Source organism: Electrophorus electricus, chromosome 13 (assembly GCF_041902795.1).
Source record: "Electrophorus electricus isolate QZ-2024a chromosome 13, ASM4190279v1, whole genome shotgun sequence".
NCBI lineage: Eukaryota > Metazoa > Chordata > Actinopteri > Gymnotiformes > Gymnotidae > Electrophorus > Electrophorus electricus.
In genome coordinates this window covers 8,207,052-8,233,632 of record NC_137509.1, presented here as the reverse complement: position 1 = coordinate 8,233,632, position 26,581 = coordinate 8,207,052, and the positions used below count along the sequence as shown (strand labels likewise).

At 42.4% G+C, this 26,581-nt stretch overlaps 2 protein-coding genes, 3 non-coding genes and 1 pseudogene across 56 annotated transcripts in view; 3 read left to right on the top strand and 3 right to left on the bottom strand.

Moving 5' to 3' along the window:
* tmem88b (transmembrane protein 88 b) overlaps positions 1 to 10,711 on the top strand; it is a 139,662-nt gene extending 128,951 nt beyond the window's left edge. For 42 of the 43 annotated variants that reach the window (XR_014115787.1, XR_014115780.1, XR_014115779.1 and 39 more), the window contains 6 exons: positions 192 to 564; positions 1,500 to 1,606; positions 2,195 to 2,328; positions 5,771 to 5,884; positions 6,636 to 6,892; positions 7,053 to 10,711. This is a non-coding gene — a transcript (transmembrane protein 88 b). The other variant, XR_014115803.1, reaches the window with a different exon arrangement.
* On the top strand, positions 4,275 to 4,465 carry LOC118242604 (U2 spliceosomal RNA). The gene has a single exon (XR_004776928.1). It is a non-coding gene; the product is annotated as a U2 spliceosomal RNA (small nuclear RNA).
* On the top strand, positions 5,358 to 5,521 carry LOC113585096 (U1 spliceosomal RNA). Its single transcript, XR_003411470.1, has one exon. It is a non-coding gene; the product is annotated as a U1 spliceosomal RNA (small nuclear RNA).
* Positions 6,452 to 15,269, bottom strand: LOC118243037 (transmembrane protein 88). 3 transcript variants are annotated; one of them, XM_081694619.1, is made up of 6 exons: positions 13,819 to 14,487; positions 12,330 to 12,702; positions 11,288 to 11,394; positions 9,277 to 9,378; positions 7,795 to 8,187; positions 6,452 to 6,865 (listed from the first exon to the last, which is right to left on the bottom strand). In XM_081694619.1, the coding sequence occupies exons 5-6, from the start codon at positions 8,179 to 8,181 to the stop codon at positions 6,584 to 6,586; spliced, it is 669 nt and encodes a 222-aa protein (XP_081550745.1). In that variant the 5' UTR covers positions 8,182 to 8,187; positions 9,277 to 9,378; positions 11,288 to 11,394; positions 12,330 to 12,702; positions 13,819 to 14,487; the 3' UTR covers positions 6,452 to 6,583. The 3 variants fall into 3 exon arrangements, 2 of the variants coding, with proteins under 2 accessions (XP_081550745.1, XP_081550746.1); XM_081694620.1 differs by lacking the exon at positions 9,277 to 9,378; XR_014115829.1 differs by lacking the exons at positions 6,452 to 6,865; positions 7,795 to 8,187 and adding an exon at positions 14,496 to 15,269 and having other exon boundaries at positions 9,285 to 9,378; positions 13,819 to 13,920.
* On the bottom strand, positions 14,661 to 14,779 carry LOC113585099 (U2 spliceosomal RNA; annotated as a pseudogene).
* A 2,322-nt stretch (positions 15,270 to 17,591) lies between the features above and the next one.
* kdm6ba (lysine (K)-specific demethylase 6B, a) overlaps positions 17,592 to 26,581 on the bottom strand; it is a 76,094-nt gene continuing 67,104 nt past the window's right edge. For all 8 annotated transcript variants that reach the window (XM_035536560.2, XM_035536562.2, XM_035536564.2 and 5 more), the window contains 13 exons: positions 23,405 to 26,496; positions 22,933 to 23,059; positions 22,638 to 22,743; positions 22,303 to 22,508; positions 22,090 to 22,190; positions 21,847 to 21,915; positions 21,397 to 21,545; positions 21,092 to 21,206; positions 20,627 to 20,814; positions 20,335 to 20,476; positions 20,035 to 20,161; positions 19,660 to 19,830; positions 17,592 to 19,461 (listed from right to left, as the gene is read on the bottom strand). In XM_035536560.2, the coding sequence (XP_035392453.2) occupies positions 19,438 to 19,461; positions 19,660 to 19,830; positions 20,035 to 20,161; positions 20,335 to 20,476; positions 20,627 to 20,814; positions 21,092 to 21,206; positions 21,397 to 21,545; positions 21,847 to 21,915; positions 22,090 to 22,190; positions 22,303 to 22,508; positions 22,638 to 22,743; positions 22,933 to 23,059; positions 23,405 to 26,496 (4,617 nt within the window). In that variant the 3' untranslated portion in view covers positions 17,592 to 19,437. The remainder of the gene's footprint in view (positions 19,462 to 19,659; positions 19,831 to 20,034; positions 20,162 to 20,334; positions 20,477 to 20,626; positions 20,815 to 21,091; positions 21,207 to 21,396; positions 21,546 to 21,846; positions 21,916 to 22,089; positions 22,191 to 22,302; positions 22,509 to 22,637; positions 22,744 to 22,932; positions 23,060 to 23,404; positions 26,497 to 26,581) is intronic.

Here is a 26,581-nt window from a genome sequence, read left to right as displayed (position 1 = left end):
GATATTTGGCGTTCTGGGTTGTGACGGGAAATCTCCTTTGTATGCTCTGCCAAAGGTAGAACCATGAAGAAGTCAGTGGTTGAAATGAATTTTTACCACTGTTTCTTCCACTGCTCTGTTACCCACTCCTCCAACCGATGTGCATTCCCCAACATCCAACTCTCTGACTTCTCTGTCTCCTCTCTCTTCAGATGAAATTCTTCAACTCCTGACTTCCTGACTACATGTCCGCTGGATCCAATTCCTTGCGCTCTGTTCTAGACAATCGCAAAAGATCTGCTTCCTTTCGTCTCTGTCATCGTCAACAACTGCTTATCTTCTGGATACGTGCCTACTGCATTCAAAACCGCCAGGGTGGTACCGATTCTCTTGGTGATGTAATATCTGCTCATGGTTTCTCCTACCACTGCTATGCTGATGACGCTCAATTATTTCTTTCTTTTCCAACCTCTGACACGCAGGTCTCCAGACGTATCTCAGCACGCTTGACTGACATCGCGTCATGGATGACAGCCCACCACTTGAAGCTCAACCCCAGTAAAACCGAGCTTCTGTTCATCCCAGGTACTCCCAAGCCTTACCATGAGCTTGCTGTTTCCTTTGAGAACTCCCTGGGCATAACTTTGGACAACCAGTTGTCGTTGTCAACTCATGTTTCTAATCTAACCCGGTCTTGCAGAGTCCTCCTTTGTAACATACCAAGGATTCGACCGTTTCTCTCGCAGGAAGCTTGTGCAGTCTCTTGTGATCTCAAAGCTAGACTACTGCAACTCGCTACTTGCTGATCTTCCTCTAAGAGCCATCAAACCTCTACAATTTGTCCAGAATGCAGCAGCACGACTGGTCTTCAATCTTCCGACGTTCACACATGTTACTCCACAGCTGCGCTCCCTTCATTGGCTCCCTGTAGCTGCACGCATCAGATTTAATACCTTGATGCTTGCCTACAAAGCCAAAAATGGACCAGCCTCTTCATACATGAGGTCAACGGTCAAAGCCCGATCCGTACCTCAAGCACGGCTCGGCTTGAAATACCTTGCTTCAGGTCTCATGGACGACAAGCATCGAGACTCTTTTCCGTCCTGGCTCCGAGATGGTGGAATGAACTCCCAACTGCTGTCCAGACAGCAGAGTCCCTTGCAGTCTTCAAACGCGGACTGAAGACCCATCTATTTGCAGAATATCTAAAGGACAACTGACACTGCTCCCATATTGACTGACTAATTTAGTACTTATTGTAGGGTATGGTTTATGTTGTTTAACAAACTCTGGCACGTATTGTTTATAGCACCCATCATTGTTTAAAATAGACCTTATGTATTTTGTACTTCTAGGTGTCAGCATTCGTCCCTGTATTTCTACAGTATTCTAGTTCATTGGCATGTTTGATTCTAACCTACTGTACTGTACTAGGATGTATTCTATGAGTAAATGACAAAGCACTTTTGTAAGCCGCTCTGGATAAGAGCGTCTGCTAAATGCCGTAAATGTACTTCAAGGAGGACAGCTTCAAAACCCGTGTGAAGTTCGATCCTGGTTTTTCATCTCTCTTACTCCGTGCCTCGGCAGCTGTTACAACCGTGTGTGACTCGGCGGCTCACAGCCTGTAAGTATGCTTTACTGTTTGTGTTTTAGGATGTTTGAAGCAAACAAGGTGTGTGCTAGCTACAACGAGTGTTCCGGTGTCGAATTGTTGGCTGTAGCTAACCCGTAGACCCATTGCTCGAGATCGGGTAACGAGCCCAATTAATCTTAGCGTGTTGGAATGGTTTTGTTAATCGGCTGCAGGTTCAATTTTAGATTACGTTGCGCGGAAATATGGCGATATGGGGTTTTTTTTTTTACATCACTAAATGTTAAATAATGTTCACGTGAATGTGGATTTATATTTACATCGGTGCAATTGGTTTTATGATTACATGCTGTAGCTAGCTGGCTAATTAATGTCGCAGTCCCAGTTCACTGTTGCGGGACGGCGAAGAGCTTCGAAACCAGCATAAACTTAATGAATTCTAAGATGGAAGATTTTCTAAAACTAATGATTTCGCGAGTGCTGCTTGAAAATGTATTGCGCTTAAAAACAAAACAAAACAAAACATGGCAATACACAAGAGTTCGCCTGCAGATAAATCTGACAAATTATCAGTTGAAATCTTTAATCATTAACTCGGCATAATTCATTCTTGTTAAACAGCTGGATTTTACGTCGTTTTCGAGCGCAGACTGAAGGACAGGCGAGACGTGTAGGGGCGGAATCGTTCTGTGGGTTCAGCGAGCAGAACGTGGACGAGCTGACCAATCAGAGCAGGCAGTACCCGCACAGTACAGGTAAGTTACCGTCATCTGTTGCTGGTGCTTGTTTTCGTGTTTTTTTCCGTTCACTTTGTGGATTTGGAGGGGGTGTGAGGGGGGAGGGCGGCAATGCGCAAAACAATAGACCTCTGCTGCGCTGTAGCCAGATAAGATGTAGCGTACGCGTGTGAAGCTGTTTGGTGAAACTGGTGTTGTCGTCGATATATTTACTGGATGATTTGATCGCTAATACATTTGGACATCATGGAAAGGAAGAGGTTTACTTTAGATGAAGTAAACGTGGAGTTGTTTGCGTGCACATATGAGCTGGAAGCGGAGCGTGACGGTTCAGTAGCTTCGAACATGGACTACGATGTTTCCATTACAAATGTTTCCCGCTGGGAAATGGCTCGGCTTTCGTAAGTCTAAATGAACGTTTGTACATAAGAGAATGCGTACTATTTATTTACAGTATTTACAATGTGTTCTCCCCGGTATAACTTTTTATCCTATTAGCAGTGAAGCTACTATCGTGTATCCTTTTAGCAATGAAACTAATATTGTTTTTACTACGTTGTCAAACATCGTTGTGATGTTTTTGCGAAACAAATCTTGGATGTATGGTGGCTGACGGCTTTTTGTGCAATCGGAGAGGTCCGGGGGCACTTTGGAGATGTCTATGACACCTAGCGGAAAATCCTTTTTTTTTTTTTTTTTAAATTTAGATGAGCTCACATGGAAGCTAAATAACGAGGAGGGGGAGGGGGGGCGAGGGCGGGGGCGCCTGGATTTGAATGACTGTCTTGGCCCAAGTGTCTAATTCAATTTGAATGACGAATGATCATTGTGCTATATGTATAGTTTCAGATAGCTAGTGTTATAGTGTAGAAGTATACATCGCTTAAATTGGAGGTGCACACAGAGGTTAAACTGGTCGGTGTTGCTTTTTATAAATGTGATATGTTGATGTGAGGGGATATGCACAGAACACGATTGCACCCACCCCCAAATTATGTGAAGACTAGCACTTAAGCTTTCAAGTGCTAGTGGAGCGGTAGTTTTGTACGAGAGAAACTTGTTGACCTAGCAAACGTTCATGTGCTAGTTTTGTAAAGGGAAGAACTCGTTAATGGGTGTTGTAGTTTATTAGCTTGCTAGTATATATCGGTTTTGGCCCGTTTCCCCCAGTGTTTGGAAGTCATACACTCTCTTAAAAATGATGGTTATTCAAGTATTCCTTTTATCTGGAACATGGCCGTACGCTAGGTTGACAAGTTCCTCCTGGAACCAGACTACCGCCGCACTTGCACTTGTTATTACGTACTGTATACACTTCGGTGCTAAAAAACCCAACAATGTCACATGAAGCTGATGGTGCGGTCTGAAAGTGTGGTGCTGCAGGTCTAGAGGTTTCTAATTTCTAGATGTTTAATTTACAATGAGTGTCTGAGCCGTTCACTTATATGGGAATAGGCGGGGTTCGGTTATCCCGCATCCAGCCAATAGAGGGCGCCAGAGACACGGTGGCTTCGCTGTCGTCCAGCCCACGTGTGTGTGTGTGTACTGTCTATGGTCTAACCACGAGAGGGATACGGAAGCGCATTTAAACCTTTGATGCCGCTGATATTTATTATTTTATCAGTGAACAGACTTTCGTGCTTCAGTGGTGTTAAGTCGAAATCCAGAACAGGTATTTGGTGTCTAAACTATTAATAAAGGAGAGGTAGCAGAGGCAAGACTTGATCTAGACTACTTGTATTTGATTGGTCGGCGAGCAACCATATTTAATGTTATGAAAGACTTGAGTTTTCAGGTCCCCGGACTACGTGTAGCACGACGTTTCTCGGGCAATTCGTAATGGAACCTGAATAGTAGTATAGGTTCCTAGTGTTTTTGTGAAAATCCGTGATGCGTAGTTTTATCGCCGTAAGGGTCATTCTCGATGCCTTGAATGGCTACCCTGGGTTTGGTAGGCGGCTGGTATCGCTTCTCGGCCTTTTGGCTAAGATCAAGTGTAGTATCTGTTCTTATCAGTTTAATATCTGATACGTCCCCTACCCGGGGACCATATATTAAATTGATTTTTGGAACAGGGAGATGGAATAGGGGCTTGCTCCGTCCACTCCACGCATCGACCCGGTATTGCAGTACCTCCGGGAACGGTGCACCTCCTCCCTCCTTTGCTCTGTGGGAAAATAAGAAAACAGTTGTTTGATTTTTTTTTTAAACTTTTTAATTATTTATTATTATTATTATTATTATTATTATTATTTTTTTTTTTTTACATTTTTCTATTGTGTGTGTTTGCGCGCGCGCGCGCATCCTGTTCAGGGCAGTCTCTTCTCTTTGGAAGAATCTTCTGTGTGTCGGCTAGACGTTTCTGTGGAGGGATAAGCTCCGTGTGTATTGTTTAACAACTGCAAGTGATCGCCCGTTGCAGTATATGAAGAGAAATGTTCCCTTTAAAAGCGTAGCGCAGCGTAGTGTGCCCAGTATAAAATCTTGAGTGATCTCGCCTCTTTTTTCGGCCGTTGATTGCGAACAGATACCACCCTGTAGCAGACAACGCTCTGGAGGACAAATGACGAGAGTTTTGCTCATCTCGCTAAAACGAAAGTCGTCAATGGCACGACGCGCGTTTCTGTTCCTTTCAATGCTTGGTAATTTTCTCAACAATTCTGTGTGGATTTTGAATCACCAAGCTAGCGAAAGCACCATTTCTCTATACGGCGCAGCAATACGTTAGTCCAGCATGTTCGCCCGTTGTGAATTTCGCTCACGTGAAGAGTTTGCTCCACACACGAAAATAGAAACAACGTCCACGCGTCCTCATGGCTCATTACGTATTCGGAAGCAGTGCATCATGGGAAGCCTCTTCTCCGTTTCGTTTAAATCGACGAGATAACAGCCCATAAATGTTCTTTTCAAACAATACGTCGTTCTTCTGTAGGTATGTATTCAGTTTGCTTTTAGATTGTGTTTAGTTGCGTATTGAGCGGGGATCCTACCATCTGAGTGAATACTAAGTCTTTTGATCATGTGTTCGCCGTGTGGACGAGGAATTCATACTTACCTGGCAGGGGAGATACCATGATCAAGAAGGTGGTTCACCCAGGGCGAGGCTCAGCCATTGCACTCCGGTTGTGCTGACCCCTGCGAATTCCCCAAATGTGGGAATCTCGACTGCATAATTTCTGGTAGTGGGGGACTGCGTTCGCGCTCTCCCCTGATTTACTTGGGTTCAAAAATAGTTGTGTGTGTTTACGTCTTGTTGTGGGTCTCGATGCAGCGGTGCACCCTTGCTGAGTGTGTTTGCTTTGCGTATTAAACCCTTATTTTCTAGAAGCTAGTCTCTTATCTTTTTATTGCTTTAAATCACAAGTGACACAGGAACAAAATGCTTTTCATGCACGTTAGGTTTCTTGTTCACGAAAACAATTTCACACAGTATAACATGTTTACTGTACCCCTCTCATAGGCTGCTGACGCTTGGTTAGCCTTTTGACTAAGATCAGGTCTACGGAAGCTCCATCTGTTCTGCTGTCACTGCTACAAGATGAGGAGCTTGTCATTGACTATAGAGAGCAATACGGCAAGTGGCAGACCCTTCAACACTGACCCACGTGCACATTTGGATGACCTTTTTAAAAAAACAAGATAGTTAGACGGAACAGATGCATGTTCTGACTGCAAAGAAACACTACACAGGAATTTCCATCTGGGAAATGTGGATGGGGGGGGGCGTGATTTCAGTAAAGACGTAAAGTTAAAAATGGCTGCAAAATCTCTAGGGTTGGATATCTGCTTATATACTTGATGTAGGGTCACATGAGCTGTCGAATACATTGCATCCTTGTTATTCTTTGCTTCAGTTTTTAAAAGAACAACTGAGGCTGCTAAACAGTGAGGTCATTACAAAGCCACAAGGTTTTCATTCAGAAAACTCTGGCTTTTTAAAATATCCCAATTTAGGTTTTAAATGACTTTATTTACATTCTCACACATTTTGCCTTTTAGTAAATCACTCTTTATACTTTACCATTGAGTGTATACATACACAAACACAAAGTTGTTCATTTTTAAATGTTTGGTTTTATCAAATATTTACTTGGCAGGACAGTTGTGTACAAGTGAACAAATTCCAGAAAAGTTCATAAAATATGTCTATATATTTTTTTTTTAATTGCGAAAGCAAAAACACGACTAAATTGCCTACACACTGGTGACTCATGGTCAAGAACCCCACCTTTCCACTTACATCTACACCTTACCCCACACTCCCACCTTGCCCTTACACCCACACCTTCCCCGTTCCTCCTCCTTTTCCTGCCTGCTGTCCACAGCAGTCTGCTGGCAGTGCGTGGTGGTGTGTGGCAGGCAGGTTTTTGTAGATGGCGCGGCTGTAAGGGATGAAGCAGAGGCTGAGTTGGAGGTGGCGGGCCAGTCTGCAGTACGCAGCCAGGGCCAGAACCAGCAGTGGTGTGATGAGTAGAAAGCCTACAACTAACAGGGCCACACAGCCACCGTCATTCAGCAACTCAGAGCAGTAATGAGATGAACCATGTGGCTGCACCTTGGAGAGGAAAGATATGTTGGTCAGGTAAGTGAAGAACAGATAAGCAGATATTTACACCCCTAGACTGATGCATAAATGTGAACACCCTTTTATCCAAACTGTACAACATATGCTATGAATATAGTGATTTTGCTCATGTTTTGTTGCTGTTAGTACGTACACCTGTGACTGTGTTGCTTCACAGGGTCTGATGTGATTTGACGGTGGGGGTTCAGCAAAATGGATGGGATGAAAGGGGAGGGAAAAGGAATGAAATGAGGTTTCCCTGGAGGAATGTGTTTCTGAAGTGAAGACAGACAAGAAAGATATGTGGGGCTTAGAATGTCTGCTGTGTTACTACACACACACAGAAGCATGCTTGGTGGGCTGGCTGTGCACTAAACTATTAACAAATAAGGCATTGTTAAAAAGCAACAAAGCTTAGGCTGACAAATTAGACAAAGTAAAACAATTAATCTAAGTGTCCATTAAACAAAGCGCATTCTTTATGCACTTAGGATGGGGGTGCACCGGTCCTGGAAGTAAACCCTGCTGGTGTAATACTGTGTTCTTAAATGGTTTGTAGCTGGACGAAATTGCTCGGGAGGCGCTTGCACTCTGCCACATTCCAGCAGAGGTATTTTTTGTGAAGGAGTGAAGATGGAGAAGAGAGGGGAGTTTGAGTAAACAGAATGTTTGACGAAGCAGGAGGTGAGCTGATAAGCCTTACTGCAGTCAAGATGGCTTTAGGTTTTCTTTTTCTGAACTGCAGCAACAAAGCTCTATAACAAGTACCTCTAGTTAAAATAAATTTTGACATCTCATATTTTGGACATAAAGGGTTAATGAAACTCCCTCTGGATTCTAAGATTCTAAACCACTAAACACATTATGGTTTAATTTTTCTGTGGTAATCCCACACAATGTCTTGATTTTTTTACACTTACTGTGGAGTGGCAAAGAAATCCAAACACCACCATGATGATGGCAGGAGTGAGTATCAGTCCAAGCACCAAGCCAGCCAGACAGGCATTGATGGTGGCTATCAACAGATTCTGTGCTGTTACCAACACTGAGCAGGCCCAGCAGTCCAGAGACCCTCTTAGCTCTAACGGTGCCTCACCGCCTCCAACATCTGCTGCAGAATAAGGGGGAGGCACCACCACCCCTGATCCGCTGACCGGAATTCCAGCTGGGGCTGTGCAGACCATTGAGCTGCTGTGATCAAGATGTGTGTGCTGATGGTGATGGCTGTGGTTATGGGCTGGGAGCTCCTCAAACAAGTCCAGCATTTGGTGATGATCTCCCTTCTCCATAGTGCCATTCATACTCATGGTGACCTGATGAGAGGGAGTTGATGACTGTTATGGAGTGTTTTTCTCCTTTTGTCTACCTCCTGGTATTGTGAATTATGGGACATGCGTTACGTCAAAATAAAATGACCAGTAAACGTTTATGCAAAATGTGCAGTCATTGTCAAAACGTGCAAAAGTAATGCAAAAAAAACCCTCAGTAAAATATGCTGAATACCTTCATACCTAGTACCCTGTACAGGAAAGTGAGTCTTATTTACATGCCATGAGCATTTTGGGTCTAAGAAGCTTAAGCAAGCTATTGACAAGTGTATAATATGTTTTGTCATATTGTCTCAAACCAAGAGAAGCCTCCAACTAGCATTGGCCACCATAGGCAGGAAAACTGGTGCAAATGAAGGAAAATGTAGCCACTGGCAAGCTGACTTCATAGCATTACTCCATTGCTTTCATACATTGTGGCAGAGGTTGTTTTATCTAGTACATTCTTTTTCATAAGGTATGTTGTGGGAAGTGATTTCAAGGAATACTGTACTTAATGTTAATAACCTGCCCAACCAATTTCTATCCGCCATTGCTGTTCTCTTTATTTATTAGAAAACTATACAGTATGTTTTGTTTTTTTAATCCTCAATATGTTTTCACTTGTCTGGAGAGAAGCCCAATGAGAGAGTAGTAGTTTGTCTGCATGCTTTGATCTTCAGAGCCAAATTCTGCCTGGTTATCAATACTGCAGTTATTCCTTACAGGACTATATATTATTACAATAGTACTGATTTTTATCTTATTTTTGTTATAGTACCAAAGGCAAGTGCAGCATTATTCTTCAATCCTTTTTCATAATTGGAAAAAAGTTGAAAGATGCAGTATGACTTTTGAGGCAGCTGAGATTTATAAATTACACACACACACACAGGTGTCTAATGTTTGTTTGTAATTTGTATTCTTTTAATATTTGTAATTTGTTCTTTCCAATTTCAGATCATAACATAATTGCCATCTTGTCTTTTAAAATGGCTTAAAAATGTATTTTAATGTCTGCTATTGTGAATACCTCACATTCCATTTGAGGTGGCAATCTGTACTTCATCAGGATTCTCATACATTGGAACTCACCGTATGGTGTGGAGTCTGGCAGTACTCTTTCAGTGCTCTCTCTTCAGTTAGTGTTCAGTCCTTCTTAATTCCCCAGCTTGAAAGATGGTTAGTGCCTGCAGCCTTTGCAAAGATTTGGACTTTTTCAGTGTCTTTATAGATGTGTTTCTGTCCCACCTGCTGTTTTTCAAATGTTAATGTGAAATGGGCGAATTAAAAAAAAAAATCTTCAGTTTTCTTCTGCTTCTTGCTGTCGACCAAAACACACTTTATAGTATTGTGCCAAGTTTAAATAGCTATGCATCAGGTTTAAAAAAAAAAAAAAGGTAAACAGGTAACTCTCTTGTTAGTCTTCACTCTCACTTCTTCCTCTACCCACAAAAGACTGAGAGCTCAGTGTGGTCAGTGAGGGGGCTGTACAGATGCCTTTCTTTGCACCCAGCTTCCTGGGCCTTACCCCACCTCCCTGTTTTCCCAGTGATAGCCTGTAGATTGTCTACTGACTTAAGTTTATTTAAAGACCACACTACAGGACTTTTTGGTGACTGACTTGCAGAGTGAAATGAGTTGTACACACAAAATTGTCAAGTAAACAACTACTTGTATACAGATGGTAGTTTGACTTTTTTATAGAACATTGTGTTCATGATGTTTTGTTGTAAGTGAAACTTATGTAATGTTCATAAACTGTATGCAGTGGCTATCATCATCTTGGATGATTCTTAATGAGTTGGTTGCTGACTAAAGATCGACCCTGGTGAAACACTAGATCCCCCTCCCAGATTTATTCTTGGTCTTAAGCATCAGTTTATTCTTTAGTCACTCAGTGAAGCAGCAAACGACATCATGCATATCAACATAAAACACATCCATTATCATGAGTGTATAGTAGGGGAGATATTAATTGAGAACGTAAATAAGCACAAACGGAGTAATTTCAGATGCTGAATTAACATTAGTATACGCACCTTTGCCCAGGTATTCTACCCCCTGAATAACCATGCACTGGCTAAGTAACTTGGTTCATCTCACTGTAACATTTAAACAAACACCAAGATGGTTTTGTGCTTTTGTTCTGTTGCAGTTTATCTTGTCCAGTGTCCTCTTTAATAATTATACTTGTATATTATTATATTAGGCTTGTATGCTGACTGGAGTCAAGTCTTTGTAACCTAGGCATTGCACTAGTAGGAAATATAGCTGGATTAGACTGCAGTATTATGGTACATGCTGTGTAGGGCTCATCCGATTTGTGTTCAGTCTGTGTCAGTCTGTTCCAGGTCCCAGGACAATCCTTATCTTTAATGCCTTTTGTGTGTGTGTGTGTGTTTGAGAGAAAGATCTAATCATCCTGGTGCCTGCTCAAGTATGCCACATGGAGATACTGCGATCTTAATGCTTGCTTTTGCACTTTCCTGTATTTTACTTTGTTTTAATAAAAAAAATTTTAAATTGATATTTTTATTTTGTACACAGATCTTGTATACACCAATCAACCACACTGTTTAAAACAAATTCAAGCACCACTAAAATGTGTCAATTCTTTAAAAAAAAACCACACACACAAAAGGGCAGGGTAAACGGGGTCACAAAATGCAGCAATAAGAAGTGCTTACATTTCATTTTGCTGCCAATTTCAGTTACAAAAGTGGCTTTTTGCTCTTATACAAAAGACGTCGTTTAGTTAAACAAACTACTTCTGCTCTGAATTCAATAATCTACAGAATATGGAGCTATAGTTATTAAAGAATTAATATATAGCTCAAGTTGGGAGTTTAAGGGACAATTTACTCTTGAATCTCTCCTTTTAAAAAAAACTTACAGAGCAACAAGAATAATAGAAAACCTTAAAAAAAATGTACCAAAAATTAAATAAATAAAACTAAGATTAATTGGGCTCGTTACCCGATCTCGAGCAATGGGTCTACGGGTTAGCTACAGCCAACAATTCGACACCGGAACACTCGTTGTAGCTAGCACACACCTTGTTTGCTTCAAACATCCTAAAACACAAACAGTAAAGCATACTTACAGGCTGTGAGCCGCCGAGTCACACACGGTTGTAACAGCTGCCGAGGCACGGAGTAAGAGAGATGAAAAACCAGGATCGAACTTCACACGGGTTTTGAAGCTGTCCTCCTTGAAGTACATTTACGGCATTTAGCAGACGCTCTTATCCAGAGCGGCTTACAAAAGTGCTTTGTCATTTACTCATAGAATACATCCTAGTACAGTACAGTAGGTTAGAATCAAACATGCCAATGAACTAGAATACTGTAGAAATACAGGGACGAATGCTGACACCTAGAAGTACAAAATACATAAGGTCTATTTTAAACAATGATGGGTGCTATAAACAATACGTGCCAGAGTTTGTTAAACAACATAAACCATACCCTACAATAAGTACTAAATTAGTCAGTCAATATGGGAGCAGTGTCAGTTGTCCTTTAGATATTCTGCAAATAGATGGGTCTTCAGTCCGCGTTTGAAGACTGCAAGGGACTCTGCTGTCTGGACAGCAGTTGGGAGTTCATTCCACCATCTCGGAGCCAGGACGGAAAAGAGTCTCGATGCTTGTCGTCCATGAGACCTGAAGCAAGGTATTTCAAGCCGAGCCGTGCTTGAGGTACGGATCGGGCTTTGACCGTTGACCTCATGTATGAAGAGGCTGGTCCATTTTTGGCTTTGTAGGCAAGCATCAAGGTATTAAATCTGATGCGTGCAGCTACAGGGAGCCAATGAAGGGAGCGCAGCTGTGGAGTAACATGTGTGAACGTCGGAAGATTGAAGACCAGTCGTGCTGCTGCATTCTGGACAAATTGTAGAGGTTTGATGGCTCTTAGAGGAAGATCAGCAAGTAGCGAGTTGCAGTAGTCTAGCTTTGAGATCACAAGAGACTGCACAAGCTTCCTGCGAGAGAAACGGTCGAATCCTTGGTATGTTACAAAGGAGGACTCTGCAAGACCGGGTTAGATTAGAAACATGAGTTGACAACGACAACTGGTTGTCCAAAGTTATGCCCAGGGAGTTCTCAAAGGAAACAGCAAGCTCATGGTAAGGCTTGGGAGTACCTGGGATGAACAGAAGCTCGGTTTTACTGGGGTTGAGCTTCAAGTGGTGGGCTGTCATCCATGACGCGATGTCAGTCAAGCGTGCTGAGATACGTCTGGAGACCTGCGTGTCAGAGGTTGGAAAAGAAAGAAATAATTGAGCGTCATCAGCATAGCAGTGGTAGGAGAAACCATGAGCAGATATTACATCACCAAGAGAATCGGTACCACCCTGGCGGTTTTGAATGCAGTAGGCACGTATCCAGAAGATAAGCAGTTGTTGACGATGACAGAGACGAAAGGAAGCAGATCTTTTGCGATTGTCTAGAACAGAGCGCAAGGAATTGGATCCAGCGGACATGTAGTCAGGAAGTCAGGAGTTGAAGAATTTCATCTGAAGAGAGAGGAGACAGAGAAGTCAGAGAGTTGGATGTTGGGGAATGCACATCGGTTGGAGGAGTGGGTAACAGAGCAGTGGAAGAAACAGTGGTAAAAATTCATTTCAACCACTGACTTCTTCATGGTTCTACCTTTGGCAGAGCATACAAAGGAGATTTCCCGTCACAACCCAGAACGCCAAATATCTTGAACCAAGTTTCCCATAGGCCCCTGCCTACTCAATTCACAACGTACGCAACCTCAAGCTCTTCCCAGGTAGACACCTCCCTTCACGACGGTGAGGTCAACACAGCGAACCAACCCCTTCAAGCTCAATTTTAAAGCAACCATTTTCAAAACCTCTTTAGACATATAATCATATTGGCCTCCCCGGTGACGTAGGCCATGCCATGCCTACATTTGTGAAGCATTTCATAACTTGGGGGAAACTCATAACAGATTCTCTGTTCACACAGATGTGATATAAAAGACAAAGAAGTTTTATTTTATCTTTTTTTTTTTTTTTGTATGAACTTGTGTTCGACTCTGCTCCTGCCTGACACACTCACCTCTCGGGTCTGTGTTGAAGGACACTCATGGAGCAATACATTTAATGTAAAAAGGAACCTGTGAAATATTTACCCAATTTTTAAAACCAGATTAAGTAGTAGATTTCCAATGTTTTACACTTCGGCAGTACACGGCAAAGGCGATCGCTGTAACTATGTGGCCTAGGTCCCCAGGCCTGCACTGAGGCATACTCAATAAGCAAGCATTTCATTTGCTCTTGAGTACGCAAAATCTGTAACTCAATTTAAAAATGGATTGTAGGTGGGATTTTGCATAACTTGGATTGGTGGAGTCACGAATACTATAGAACCACGTGATCCAATCCCCTCATTTCAGGTCCATATTAAACTTTCTCCTGGGGAGGAAATGGTCCAAAGTCAAAATTGCAAAACATTATGCTTGGTGATCCTAGCAACACCAAGCTGGAAACAGGGAAATTCACTTACACAGTCTTCTGTATGCAGTGATAAAATCATGAAAAGATTTACACGTTTCACTTTGCGAACAAGGTGGATGAACCGTCTGCCTTACTGAACAACCAGTGGATGTACAGGGAGCGTACCTAGCGTGGGAGTTCTCCTACTCCACTGCTGTAGTTGTTTACGTCCCTCCGTGGGCTGTGTCGAAGAGCGCTAGCGACATCTTTCACTCGGTCATCGCGGGACTTCAGAGAAAACATTCCAACGCCCTCTTATTGATCTGTGTTTATTTCAGTCATGTCTCCTTTTCTCCTGTCCTCACCAACTTTAAACAGTATGTTAACCGTGCAACGAGAGGGCATAACCTTTTGGACCATTTTTTACGTCAACGTGAAAAAAAGCATAGAAAACGGGTCCGAACAACACAGCAGATGTGTTGAATGGGATGAAAAGCTTGACAGTCTGTAGAGTACAAGGAGATCAGGCATTTGCATCTGAACTTAATCTAATGTTTCAACAGGTTTGACACAACCCCCACCACTGTGTGCTCAGACGGTGAGACTAGGTCTCCACCCAACCTGCCCCCATTCACACCTCTGTTGGAGTCCCTGCTCTATGACCCATCAACACCCCTGTCACCCTCTCTGCTCTCAGCAGACTTCTGACCCCAGAGGACAGCCTCGTTCCTGCCAATAGCTCCCTTCAAAACAACATTAAAATAACACTTGACCAGGACCAATTCTGCCATCCTCCCTTCATCTCTTCCCCCACAATCAGGAATTCTTAGCTCCCTGCATACTCCCTCATCACCCAGCCCTACCTTCACCATCGTCCAGGTAAAGCGGGAGCTCTACGGGCTTCACAGTCACAGAGCTAGTGGGCCTGATGACATCTGTACTCCTAAAGAATTTTAAAAGTGAACACAACACACAGAATTAAAACAAGAAGCTTGCCATATAAATATGAGCTAAGAATCTTTGATGATGGGAGGTACACTGTTCACAGAGGTGCTGCGATACTGGGTCTGTGTGTGGAGTGGATGGAACAAGCCCCTATTCCATCTCCCTGTTCCAAAAATCTATTTAATATATGGTCTCCAGGTAGGGGACCGGAATTACAAATAGCAAACCTCTGCAGAAAAATCATCAAACAATACCTATGTTATATGCAGACATGCTAATGCTAATGGTACTGATGAGGAAACCACACCCTCGAATCAGAATTTAAATTGCCCAATTTTTATTATTTTTTTTTTTTACCTGCTAGTCTCCACAGTAACCTCTGCTGGCTTGAAAGCAAAAGACAGCCACACGCAGGGAGAAATACTAGAGTACCAACTATATAAACAAGGCAGTACGTCCTTCAAGAAGAGAATAGATTGAATATGATTGAATGTGAAGGCAAACTTTGCCTGTCTTTTCAGACTGAAGCCCTAGATCTGGTCCACAGCCATCCTAATATACATGTTTAACACATAAACTGTCTTTTTTAAATTGGTTGTGCCTCACATCATTTGTATCAGATATTTCTAAAATGTTGCTTCCCTTTCTAGTGCTGTTAGTTTTAGTGAACTCTAACCTTATCACAAAGCCTCGTTGGGTGTTTAGTTTAAATCGTACTTCTCATTCATTCTATCTTTTTCAACCGTGCCATCATTCCTCCAGATTCAAAGGGGACAAAGAAAACACATGATCTGGATGTCTGTCACAATTATCCTAAATTAAGTGCAATTGACATGCTAGTGACCAGCAATGGCCCCCTGACGACTGATGAACAAATAAGCAAACTAAAAACGACTTCTGCATTAAAACAATTCGACATGTAAGCGGGGTGTTAATGGATGGCTTGTTCCTTTTCATTTTTGCTATGCTCCTGGAGGGCTTAGACCCCCATTCACACTCACGCGTCTGCCGTTAACTATCGGCAGAGGAAAAACAAAAAACAAAAACAGTTGACTTTCCCTTATGGTAATTCCTGGTTTAAAATTCTAGCTAGGTCACTTTGTCCGTGGAAAGTCATTGGGCGTGAATGACGTCACACGACCCGTTTATTTACATTTAGCTAACGCGTTTATCCAAAGCAACTTATAATTACAAACGAGTACAGCTTGAGCTACTAGGTTAAGGGTCTCGGCTCAGGTGCCCAAGTTGAACCAGCAACCTTTTGATTGCTAGACAAATGCCTTAATCACTGAGCCACCACTGCCTCAAAGCCAATCAAAAATTATTTATTAGACTTTGGACCGAATTTATTGTATCTGTCACATCTTTCTCTGCATTAGCTTGGCGCCAACTCAAAACCAGCCCAACGATCTTGTGAGACACAAGTTAGCAGAAACACAAAAGATCGACGAGCCTTATTTATGTGCTTTACATAAGTACCAGCTTCATGGAGGAAGCTTCTGAATATGCTGAACATAATCGTGGACCTTATTTCTCGTCTCCAAATAGCGGACTAGGCGGCTGACTACCTTTCGTCTTTAATTGGTATCTCAAAATGTTTTCATCATACACTATGTCATATTGCAGCCAACGTCTATACAGACGCACGTACTTGGGCAACATACGCCATACATTGGTTTAAAACTAGGCCTACATTTTCAAATCACATATGACCAAAAGGCCGAGATAGAGCACAGTTTCTCAGGAAGAAAACAAAAGGACACGTGCGCTATTGCGTTTAATGTTTTCATATCTGCCACTAGCCTCTATTCGTGGCAAGCAGTTTATTAAACGACCAAGATATTTTAGCTGATTGTCGTCTCATCAACAGTCACGCAAAAGAACGTCTAGCAGTCATTGGCCTGTGGCCTCGGTAAACCGCTGCAAATGTTACTTTAAACACGCACCTATCGACTGCCGTTACAAGCAAAAGCAATTTCCATACTTCGAACTTAGCACTGCTTTTAAACAGTCAGATCACGCCAAAAGATTGTTTTATTCCGAAAGAAATTAAACAATTCTAGCGCGTTTGTTCAAAAGGGCGATTTTAGGCTTACGGTGAAAAAACTTGTGACGCGCACTATTACTGAGAGTAGTTTCTCTCTCCAAAAACGTACCGTTACACAAATGATGATTCTGCTTTGAACAGCACTTCTCCCCATTTCCCTAATATTATTATATACTATATTTACATAGCATGTTATTTTCCAAGAAAAATGCTTACCTCACATTATACGTGCGTCTGAGTCAGAGCGGGTCTTAAATTTAGGCCTGCAAAGTAAATCCGCGTCACGGCAAGAGGATCTGCAGTTCGGTTCTACGTTTGGCAACTACTAAGTGCATCATTTCTAAAGACTAATTCCTCATACGTGCGATTATCAAGCAGATTTGGCATCACGTCCTACACAAGTGAGAGATTAGAGAGCTAGAGGCTTCCTGGTTGACTAAAACTGCGGGCATGATTTTATTTTAGGCTTTCTATCTGAAATAGTCAACTTACTCAGTACTAAAAACACATCCTTCAAAACCTAGGTAAAACGTAGCTTCAAAATGAATCCCTGAGCCATTTATATTTTTCTTCTTCATTTCTTTCTTTGTCCTTAAAATTGTTTTGTATTCATTTTGGCAGCTTGAATTTTGGGAAAGGGTTCAGGTTCCTCTTGTTCTTAACATTTAAAGGCTTCTAAATGTGTTGTGAAACAGGTAGTCAGAAGCCACAGCATTATCAGATGCTGATGCACGTCTAGCTTCCAGAATCTGCATATATTTTACAAATTGACAGGGAAAGATGATGGAAGGTAGGGATGAGTTTGATTTCCAAACTCAGTATAGGGCTGGGCTTCCCGTGGTTCTTTTTAAAGAGAGGTATGCCTCATTTGAGTTGATCAAGTGTCTTCAAATAATCATTTTTATCCAGGTGACTACAAGCAAAGCAAAGCACCATATCCTTCATTTAATAGGTCAGTTACACTCCATGTTTATCAAAAGCATTTAATATTAATGGTCATAGTAATGCCACACAAATTCACAAAGTGTTTAAGACATGTCTGGCTCAGTTTGCTTTCTGTGTGAACTCACTAAAACAGTGCAGATTTTAAATAAATGACCACAAAAAGAAGAAATGATATATTGCAACAGGAAAAATAGATTTTTCTTTAGAAATGAAAGAGTAGTTCAAAGAGAACTCAGCACCTTCTATATCATAATTGTAACCAACATTTTCATTATATGTGAAATAATTGATTCAAGCTTAAGACTAGAAATTAAAAAGAAATTACAGTTTATCAATCGAATGGGAAATTCGATTCACACTTATCCTCATTCCAGTAAAATGCCACAGTATTTACAGTTTGATGTGAACAAAACAAACAAACAAACAAACAAAAACTTCTCAGTTTTTGGTTTATGACAACCAACTGCAGATAAATTCTGTATAACCAAGATTATGCCTCGGTCGTCATTGCAACTGTTTTCTCCCAGACAATGTTTAAAACAAATTCAAGCACCACTAAATGTGTCAATTCTTAAATTTAAAAAACAAAAAAACAAAAAAACAGTTCTGAATTTATTTCCCCCCTACAATACAAGGTAAAGGGCAGGGTAAACGGGGTCACAAGATGCAGCAATAAGAAGCGCTTACATTTCATTTTGCTGCCAATTTTAGTTACAAAAGTGGCTTTTTGCTCTTATACAAAAGACATCATTTAGTTAGACAAACTACTTCTGCTCTGAATTCTATAATCTACAGAAAATGGAGCTATAGTTATTAAAGAATTAATATATAGCCCAAGTTGGGAGTTTAAGGGACAATTTACTCTTGAATCTCTCCTTTAAAAAAACTTACAGAGCAACAAGAATAATAGAAAACCTTAGACATCTCTAATAAACCCTAAAGAAAAAAAACAGGGGAACATTTTATACCCAATAAATAGAAGAAAGAAGTTAAATAAAAAATGTACAATTAAAAAAAAAAATAAATCAAGAGAATAAATCTGTATATTAAGCAAAAAAGGAGAGGTAAAACACGATTCACTAAACAAATTCATGACTAATTGTATTCTCACAAAAATCAAGAAAACATTAATGGAAAAGACCCGATGCAATCCTAAAATGCTTTTGTCATGATATAGGTTTCTCTTCCCATGGAAATACCATGACATCATAAACACAAAGATTCTCACACACTGTATCTAAAATTGAAAAAGTCTTTTAAAACCCGTATATTTTGAACCATTCCAAACAAATGCATTTTTTTTTTAATTCTTAATGCTTTAGAAAAATGTTCATATATCTATTATTAGTATTATTCATTTATATCTTCACTAAATACAAGTCACAAGGCCAATGTGGTATATATCTAGGCTTTTCTAGTTTTGAAAATAAATTAATTAAAAAAAAAACAGCACCAATGGAAAAGTACAAACAGCATTTACACATTTCAGTATTCAAGACAGAAACAGAATGACCCAGAAGAAAGAAAATGAGGAAAAAAAAAAGAATAGAGAGATGCCATTTTATTGTATGTTCTATCGCCATGACTATGACAGCACAGACCGCGTTTCATTATGTCCCTCAGGGCCAATCAGAGGTTGGTATGTTAGGTTGCTGAGAGTAAACTGGAGTCTTGTTGGCTGATTGGTATTGTAAACAATCCCAAGTAAACTGGTTTATGTTTGGCTGTTCACAAATATTAGCAGTAGTAGTACTTAAAAAATGCAAATGTAGGAAAAATAAAGACAAATTCTCTAAAATAACTTGTCCTGGCAAACAGGAGTTTTGGTTATGGCTGGGGGCGCCGGAGTGGGGAGAACAGCGTTGATTTCACCGAAAACTGGGGGCAGAGGTCTGAAACATAATAATAAAAAAACAATTTTAGTGTGCAGTGACTCATTATTATTTGATGTACCTTCAGTGTCACAAAGTGTGAGTACACTATAGCAATGTGACCAAAAAATTATAAGTCTGTTGAAGGTCAAGGTAAGACAGACATATTGTGTGAGTGTGTGCTGGAGTGAGAATTCCTGTGCTCGCATGTGTCCTCACCAAGCTAAAGGAGTCATAAATGTTCATTAGGTCCTCTATGCGGTATTGTTCCAACACCACCACGTTAGAGAGGTTGGGGCTGCGCTCTCTGGCACAGTCTTCACAGTGCACCACGTACATCTTTTTGCTGCCATTCTCACTTGTCACGAACAGCAGGTTGAAAACCTCCACCTTCACAATGAGAAACATGCACATATAGGTTAAGACCATGTGCCCTTAATATATTTGCCAAATCAATATACATGGACAGTCTCATGATTGTGGCAAATTTGAATCTGTTGGTAATCATAAGCTTGGTTAGGGCAACTTGGGACAGACAAGGCCAGGAAGCGACAGAGCTTTAATGTCATGAATAGGTTTCACCAGAGCACTCACATCACACTCGTTGCAGTAGTATGCTGGCTCATCTTTCACTCTGCTCTGGTAAGAGATCTTCTTCCCTTCTGCTACTAGTTGGTCTCTCAGAATTTGAATGTGCTTCATGGATTGCAGGAGACAGTGCCTAAGTGCAAGACAAGAGAGGAGAAAGTTACCATTTACACTACATACCTATACAGTATATTAGTACACATTCAAACAGAACTCTTGCCTTGCACAAAATCTTTTTAAACAGCAATAATATATAGCCCCTGATAGTGCTCTTGTGACTACATATGGCAGTTTTAGAATACTCACTTAATCATCTTGTAAGCGGTGGGGTCAGTAATTTTGACTGTGCGGGCCACGTTCCAGGACACATGGATCATCGGTACGATGGACTTCACTTTCTTCACCTCATTCCATTCAAACCTTTCCATAGCCAATTGGTACTGGTATGCTGAAAGTACATCATGAATACAGTCATAAACAAGGCAGGGAAAAACAAACAACCAACAATATTTTTTAGATATCTCATTATCTCTCATTAGTGGCTTTCTTAGGGACAACCTCTTTTTCTATTCAGTCTGGCCACTTGGTGGATAATTACCATTGAGTGGTCCCACATTCCATGCAATGTTATTGCACCAGCCCACAGCCTGGACCCAGTGCACTGTGCCTGCATTGATCCACACCAAGTCTCCAGGTCTCTGGATGAAGCGATATACTGGGATATTGGAACAGTAGAGATCCTCCAACACAGGCCACCATGAGCCAGTCAGGTAGTCCACCCCATGCCTGGTTGAGAGATCATGAAGACATGATTAAATCAGGCATGATTCCACTGACGAAAACCCAAATCCCCTACAATTTCTGCAAATTTTTATCCCAAATATCTAAAATTGGGGGTGTTTTTTTTATCCTCAAATATGGAAACCCATCTAGTCTTACTGAAACATTAATATCATCATATTAAAGATTAGGTTCTGAAATGTTCATCTTAACCATCCAAGACTGACAGTGGTAAATGTAGTTCAATCTTACAATGATTTAATCAAGCTACAATGGTTCTTACTTCTCACAAAAATCACTAATGGCTTGCCAGTAGTCATCATGGACAGCAAACCACTCACAGTCTCCAGGGCCAATGTTAATGTTCACAGAGCAGAAATTATTATTCTCCTGGTGGCCTATGAACAGGCACATAAACAAAAATATTAAAACCAAGCATAATCATATTGCTTTAACGAAAACTTCAGTTAAACCTCTATACATTTTCTCCACACAAGAATAAAACATTTAGGCTTTAATATTCCATATTTATAAAACCATACTGGTGGTTTTGTGAGGGTTACACTGAGGGTGCAGACCCATACCCACCTGGTGTCCGACTGCCTGGGACCTTCATGTAGAGCTGCACAGAGTTCATGCCTAGGATGGTATGGCCGACATGACTCAGCATGTTACCACTAGAGGAGACACGCATGAATGCTGGCAATTTCTGCAACTCCTGGAGCTGGGGTTTCCACCTAAATACATAAGCCCATGAGTTATCATAGCCATAATTCAAAATCACTTCATGTGGCAACATATGTTAACATACTGATATACTAACAAGTTGTGTTTTACACATAATGCAAGCTTTGATGCAAGATAAAACTTACAAGATGAAAGCACTAGGCATGTACATCATTCCTAACACACCTGGCAGCATATCACAGATTAACCAGCAGAGGTCAGAAAGACCAAAGCATATGGAAGCTTCTAGAAAAAACAAACCTGCAAAAGTCAATACAAAATCACTGGCCCCAAGGTTTCTTGGCATCTTACCTTTTGGGGTCAGAGAGGTCGATGTTGGTGCCAAATTTGATGATTTTCCCTCCGGGTTTCTGCTCTGAGCTAGAAATGGAGAGAAGCCATGTGAGGGGGAAATTAAATAAAGTTGTGCCCAAGGTGTAAGAGACCTTGACTTTGATCAGCCTTAGATAGACTTCAAATCAAAGTAGCAAATCTAAATATTAAGTCTTTATTTTTTCACAAATGGCGTACAATGAAATGAAATATATAAAATACCTAGGGCCTGAATTGGAGGGGTTGCAACTTGGGCTGTCCAAGTTAATGACGGGCTTCTTTTCATCTTCATCTTCATCCTCCTCATCACTGCTTTTTTCTTCCTAAAGAAACAGAGCAAAAAAAGAGTTATGAGTGAACGAACCCCCATCCACACCTTGCATAATGCAGTGCATAATTGAGCACACTCCTTAGAAACATGAATGTTAGCCCAACCTGTAGGCTTTCCTGGAAGCTAGAGGCCTGGTACTGGGCATATTTGGAGATGGTGGTGTGTGATCGGCTGCTCTCACAGGGCCAGATCTGCCCCATGCCATTGGGGTCCCAGTTCTCATCAGCTGGCTGCTGCACCTGAGTTCTCACCTCCACTGCATGGTCACCATTTGCCTCCACGAGGGACTTGGTGGAGAACAGACCCAGGTCTGTTTTGTTAAAGAGATAAAGAGCACAGAGAAAGAGCAGACAGATTCTGTGAGAGTCCAGCAATAATGACTCCACCTGAGGCACTGTGGGTATTGAAGAGGTTGGCGCTGCACTGCTGTTGTACTCACTCAGCCTGAGGGAGCCTGCCAGGCCTCTGATGACAGTAATGGGGTTCTTGGGGTCTGTGCAGAACTGCAGCAGCACAGGAGAGAAGGCATCTCTCTTGCTCTCCAGCTGCAAGGCAAGCATGGCAGAACCAACAAGAATTTAGTTTTTGTACAAGTGGTGGTCACTGTTATGCGTTCAGCAAAAAGCTTGGGGTGCAGTGTGAGAAACACCGTTTCTTGTAACTCCGCTACAAATGGAGCTACAAAAGTAGTAAGTGGACAGGCGAAAAGAATCAGGCAGCTCCTAAGTACTTACATAGATGCTTGGTGTAGGAGGGTTGAGTTTTTCCCGTGGGATTGGGTGTTCCATGTTCAAAATCGGTTTCACTGAGAAGGCTGGGTGTAGGTAGGACTCTTTGAACTTTCCCCTCACACGGGCTCCCCTAAAACATTGAGGAATGGAGGGAGGAAAAAAAAACAAACAAAAAAAAACATTGAGACTCATCAGTGCCGCCTGATCTTTTTTTTTTTTGTATTTTGTACATTATTTAAACAACTTTTATTATTTATTTAACCTTTCTTTAGTGAGGATCAGGACTATTAATCATTAGCATAAAACATCCATCCAAATAAAAGTCCATCAGTAATATAATTACATACATGTGCCATGCACTAGCCTTTTGTAACTGCAAGTCAGTTATCCTCTTCACTCATTGGTTCAAGTGACAGTTACTAAGAATTTATACATGTAACGACTGTCACCTTTTAAAAGCTTGACTGTCACTCACTTGCAAGATCTGATAATTTCACTGGCTGTGTTCTGGATGTTGATCTCCTCCAATGGAATTCTCTTCTCCTCTACTTCAGATGCAATGAAGGTCTCCCTGTCTCCACTCTCCACTTTAATGAGGCGAATCTTTAGCTCTTTCGGTGGCCCATCTGTCAGGGCCTTCAGCTTCTGGAAGTCCGATGAATCCAGCACACATGAAGATGATAGATGATCTAACGTAGCACTTTCAGAGTCAACACCTTTCTCCCTGCTCCGAGACACCCATTCCTCCCTCTCACTTGCTTCCTCTTTCTTTCTCTTTCCATCTCGCTCTTTATCCTTCTCCCTGATCTCTTTACTCTGAAGGTCTAGGTTACCTCTCTTCTCTTTGTGAGGTTTGCCCTCCTTGTGCCGCCTGCTGGAGCTTGACGACGAAGATGAGGAGGAAGATGAAGAGAGGGATATATCTTCTCGTTTTTCTCTGCGTTTTTTCTTTCTCTCCTTCCTCTCCTCATGTTTTTTGCTACTACTGCTGTGTTTGTGTTTCCTCTCTAGGTCATGCTCTTTTTCTCTGTCTTGGTTCCGCTCCCTCTCCTTCTCAGGATTGCGCATCTTATGTGCGCCAAGCTTGCTGTGGTCTGACTTGTAGGGAAGTGTAGGTTGGTTCAACATCATCTCACAACTGCGGCCCAGTTCTGCAAGTGAAGTTTCCGAGATAGTTGTTAGCTTGGGCCTCCTTGCCACCCCTGTAGAGTCATGTACAGTACTAAAATCATCTTCATCTCTGGGGCCATTCCAAATCCTCTCTTCCCCCTCACATCCAGAGCAATCTGACTGACTTAACAAAATCTCTTCTTTTCTCTCGGGTGCCCATCCTGATGGTGATGCAGGGTGGGTATGCTCTGAGGTAGTATTTATAGGGGTTTGGGCTGACTTATTGAATCCTGGATGGATGGCTGAACCTGATGTGGGAGAAGTGCTTTGCTGTCTGCAGATATCTGGGCCCAGTGATAGTGAGGAAGAGTACTTGACTCCTACCAGGGCAGAAGGAGGTGGCCGACCAAACGGCCCTCCTCGGTAGGCATATTTCTGGCTTTCCAGCACAGAGGCTAAGTTTTTAAACATGCTGTTAACACCTGTCTGATGCAGGTGTGGCCTCAATGGCGGTGGTGAACACGAAGGTGTATTGTCTTCTTGTTCTACATCCTCCTCCTCCTCCTCCTCACACTCACTTTTCACAGCCTCTGGAAGTCCATACAGCTTGGCCAGATCACTATGGCGATAGTTTGTTCCCGTGATGTTAACACCACTGTCAGCTTTTGGGATAATTTTCAGTACCTCCTCATCTTCCTCAACTGAAGAAGTACGACTGCAAGGGGATGCCAAAGAGCCCTGACGACTCAGGACAGGAGGACTAGCATGGGTGTCTGTTAAATATTCCTCAGTGGATGTTTGTTTGAGGGCAGGCATAAGGTCAGGAGCACACAGATAATTCTTCACGGGTGCCACAGTGACAGAAAATGGCAGCTCTGGGTCGGTCTGTCCACCCTCTTGACCAGAGTAGAGCTCTTCCTCTTTCTTAATGGAATCATCCAACATCTTCATGATGTTCGCCAAACCATCAGGCAAGAGTTCAGATTGCTCCTCCTCAAACTGGGCAGTGTATGAATCCCCACTGCAGGTACTGGCACTGCTTCCAAGACTACTAAACTTATGGAGGTTGCCTGTACTCTTGCCTGTTGAAGGACAAGATGATACAGTTTCCCTGGAGAATGCCTGGTAGAGTTTTGGGGGTTCTCGTATGGCTGAAGGATTTGGGATAGTACCCAAAGTCCTTACCTCGAGTGGGCTCTTATGAACAGGAGTGTCTTTGGATGGGCAGGGGCTAATCTGTATTGTTTGGTTATCTGAGGAGTCCGTTGGTTCTGGCCTACAAGGGTATTCAGCTGTGGGAATCCCTGAGGTATTCTGTGAATGGGGGCTAAGTGAAGCTCCACTGTTCCACCGCTCTCTCTGCCTCTGTTTCTCACGCGCATAGTCTGTTTGAGGGGTGAGAGGAGGTGGTCGAGACCTTTCTAAGGGCACTGTGCCAGGCACGGATGGACGAAGAGATACACCACCCCGGCTCAACCAGGGAAAAGGTGGAGATGTCTGGCTTGGCGGTGAGATTGAGGAAGGTGCAATGGCTGGAGATAGATGTGGCGGGGGTGGTTCAGTAGCACTGTTTGAGAGCAAACACTCCAGATTCTCGACTGGAGACTGTCCAGGTGCCTTCATCCCTCCTTCCTTCCCCTCTCTCTTCTGTTTTTTCTCCTCATCCTCCTGTTCCCTCCCTCTCTTTTCAGCTTGCATGTGGCCCTGGAGCTCAGCGTCAAGCTTTTTCAGTGCATCCTCAATGGACTGGGGGCTGGAGAGAGCAGGTTGTTGGCATGGCCTTTGATATGTATGGACTGGAGAAACCTGAGACCCTGCGGGGACTGCCTGGTAAGGCAGCTTAGGATACTGTGGGTCAGACTGAGAAGGTTGAAGAGCTGCATTCACAGTGGTTGGTGCTCCAGACGTGGGGTTGTGGAGGGGTAAACTGGCAACCTGTGGGAAGTTATTCGAGGCCCTGCTGGTGATGACACTATTTCCTGATCTCTGGAACCCTGAGCTAAGAGAGGAAGGAGCCGAGGACCCTACTCGAGCATAATGGGGTCTGCCCTGCCCTTGGTGGATGAGAGGGTGTGTCTGATGATTTGTTTTGGGCTCCTGATGATGGTGGGGGAGAGTTACAGTGCTGGACTGGGCTTGTGCAGATGGAGCTGGTTTACGGTTTGAGATTAGCACTGAAGGGTCCGTGGCTCTCCAGCTGTCCACGGTTCTGGTTTCAGGACAGGTAGTAGAGGGCACTGAGCTCATAGTGGAGACAGTGTTTGCACTGCTGTAGATACCCCGAGAAGAAGGGGGAACTGAGGGCTCCAGGGAAGGCGTGTTGGGGGTAATAACCTGGGACCGAGGAAGAGCCTGAGTGGTGCCTGCATCTTGGCTCTCTGCAGTCCTATTCTGCTTCTGCTTTAGGGAAGAAGGAGCAACCTGAGGATCCATCAGTGGGCAGTGGGAACTTGACTCCTATGGAGAAATGCAAAGGTTCACACAATTAAAAGTTCAGGTTTTTAATAAAACTTAGCCAACTTAAATTCCTTAAACATGCACT

Bases quoted from the DNA above. Each gene is read 5' to 3' on its own strand.
- LOC118243037 (XM_081694619.1), bottom strand. From the start codon at position 8,181: ATGAGTATGAATGGCACTATGGAGAAGGGAGATCATCACCAAATGCTG. The intron at 6,866-7,794 runs GTAAGTGTAAAA...TTCCTCTCCAAG, and splicing joins GATTTCTTTGCCACTCCACA to GTGCAGCCACATGGTTCATC.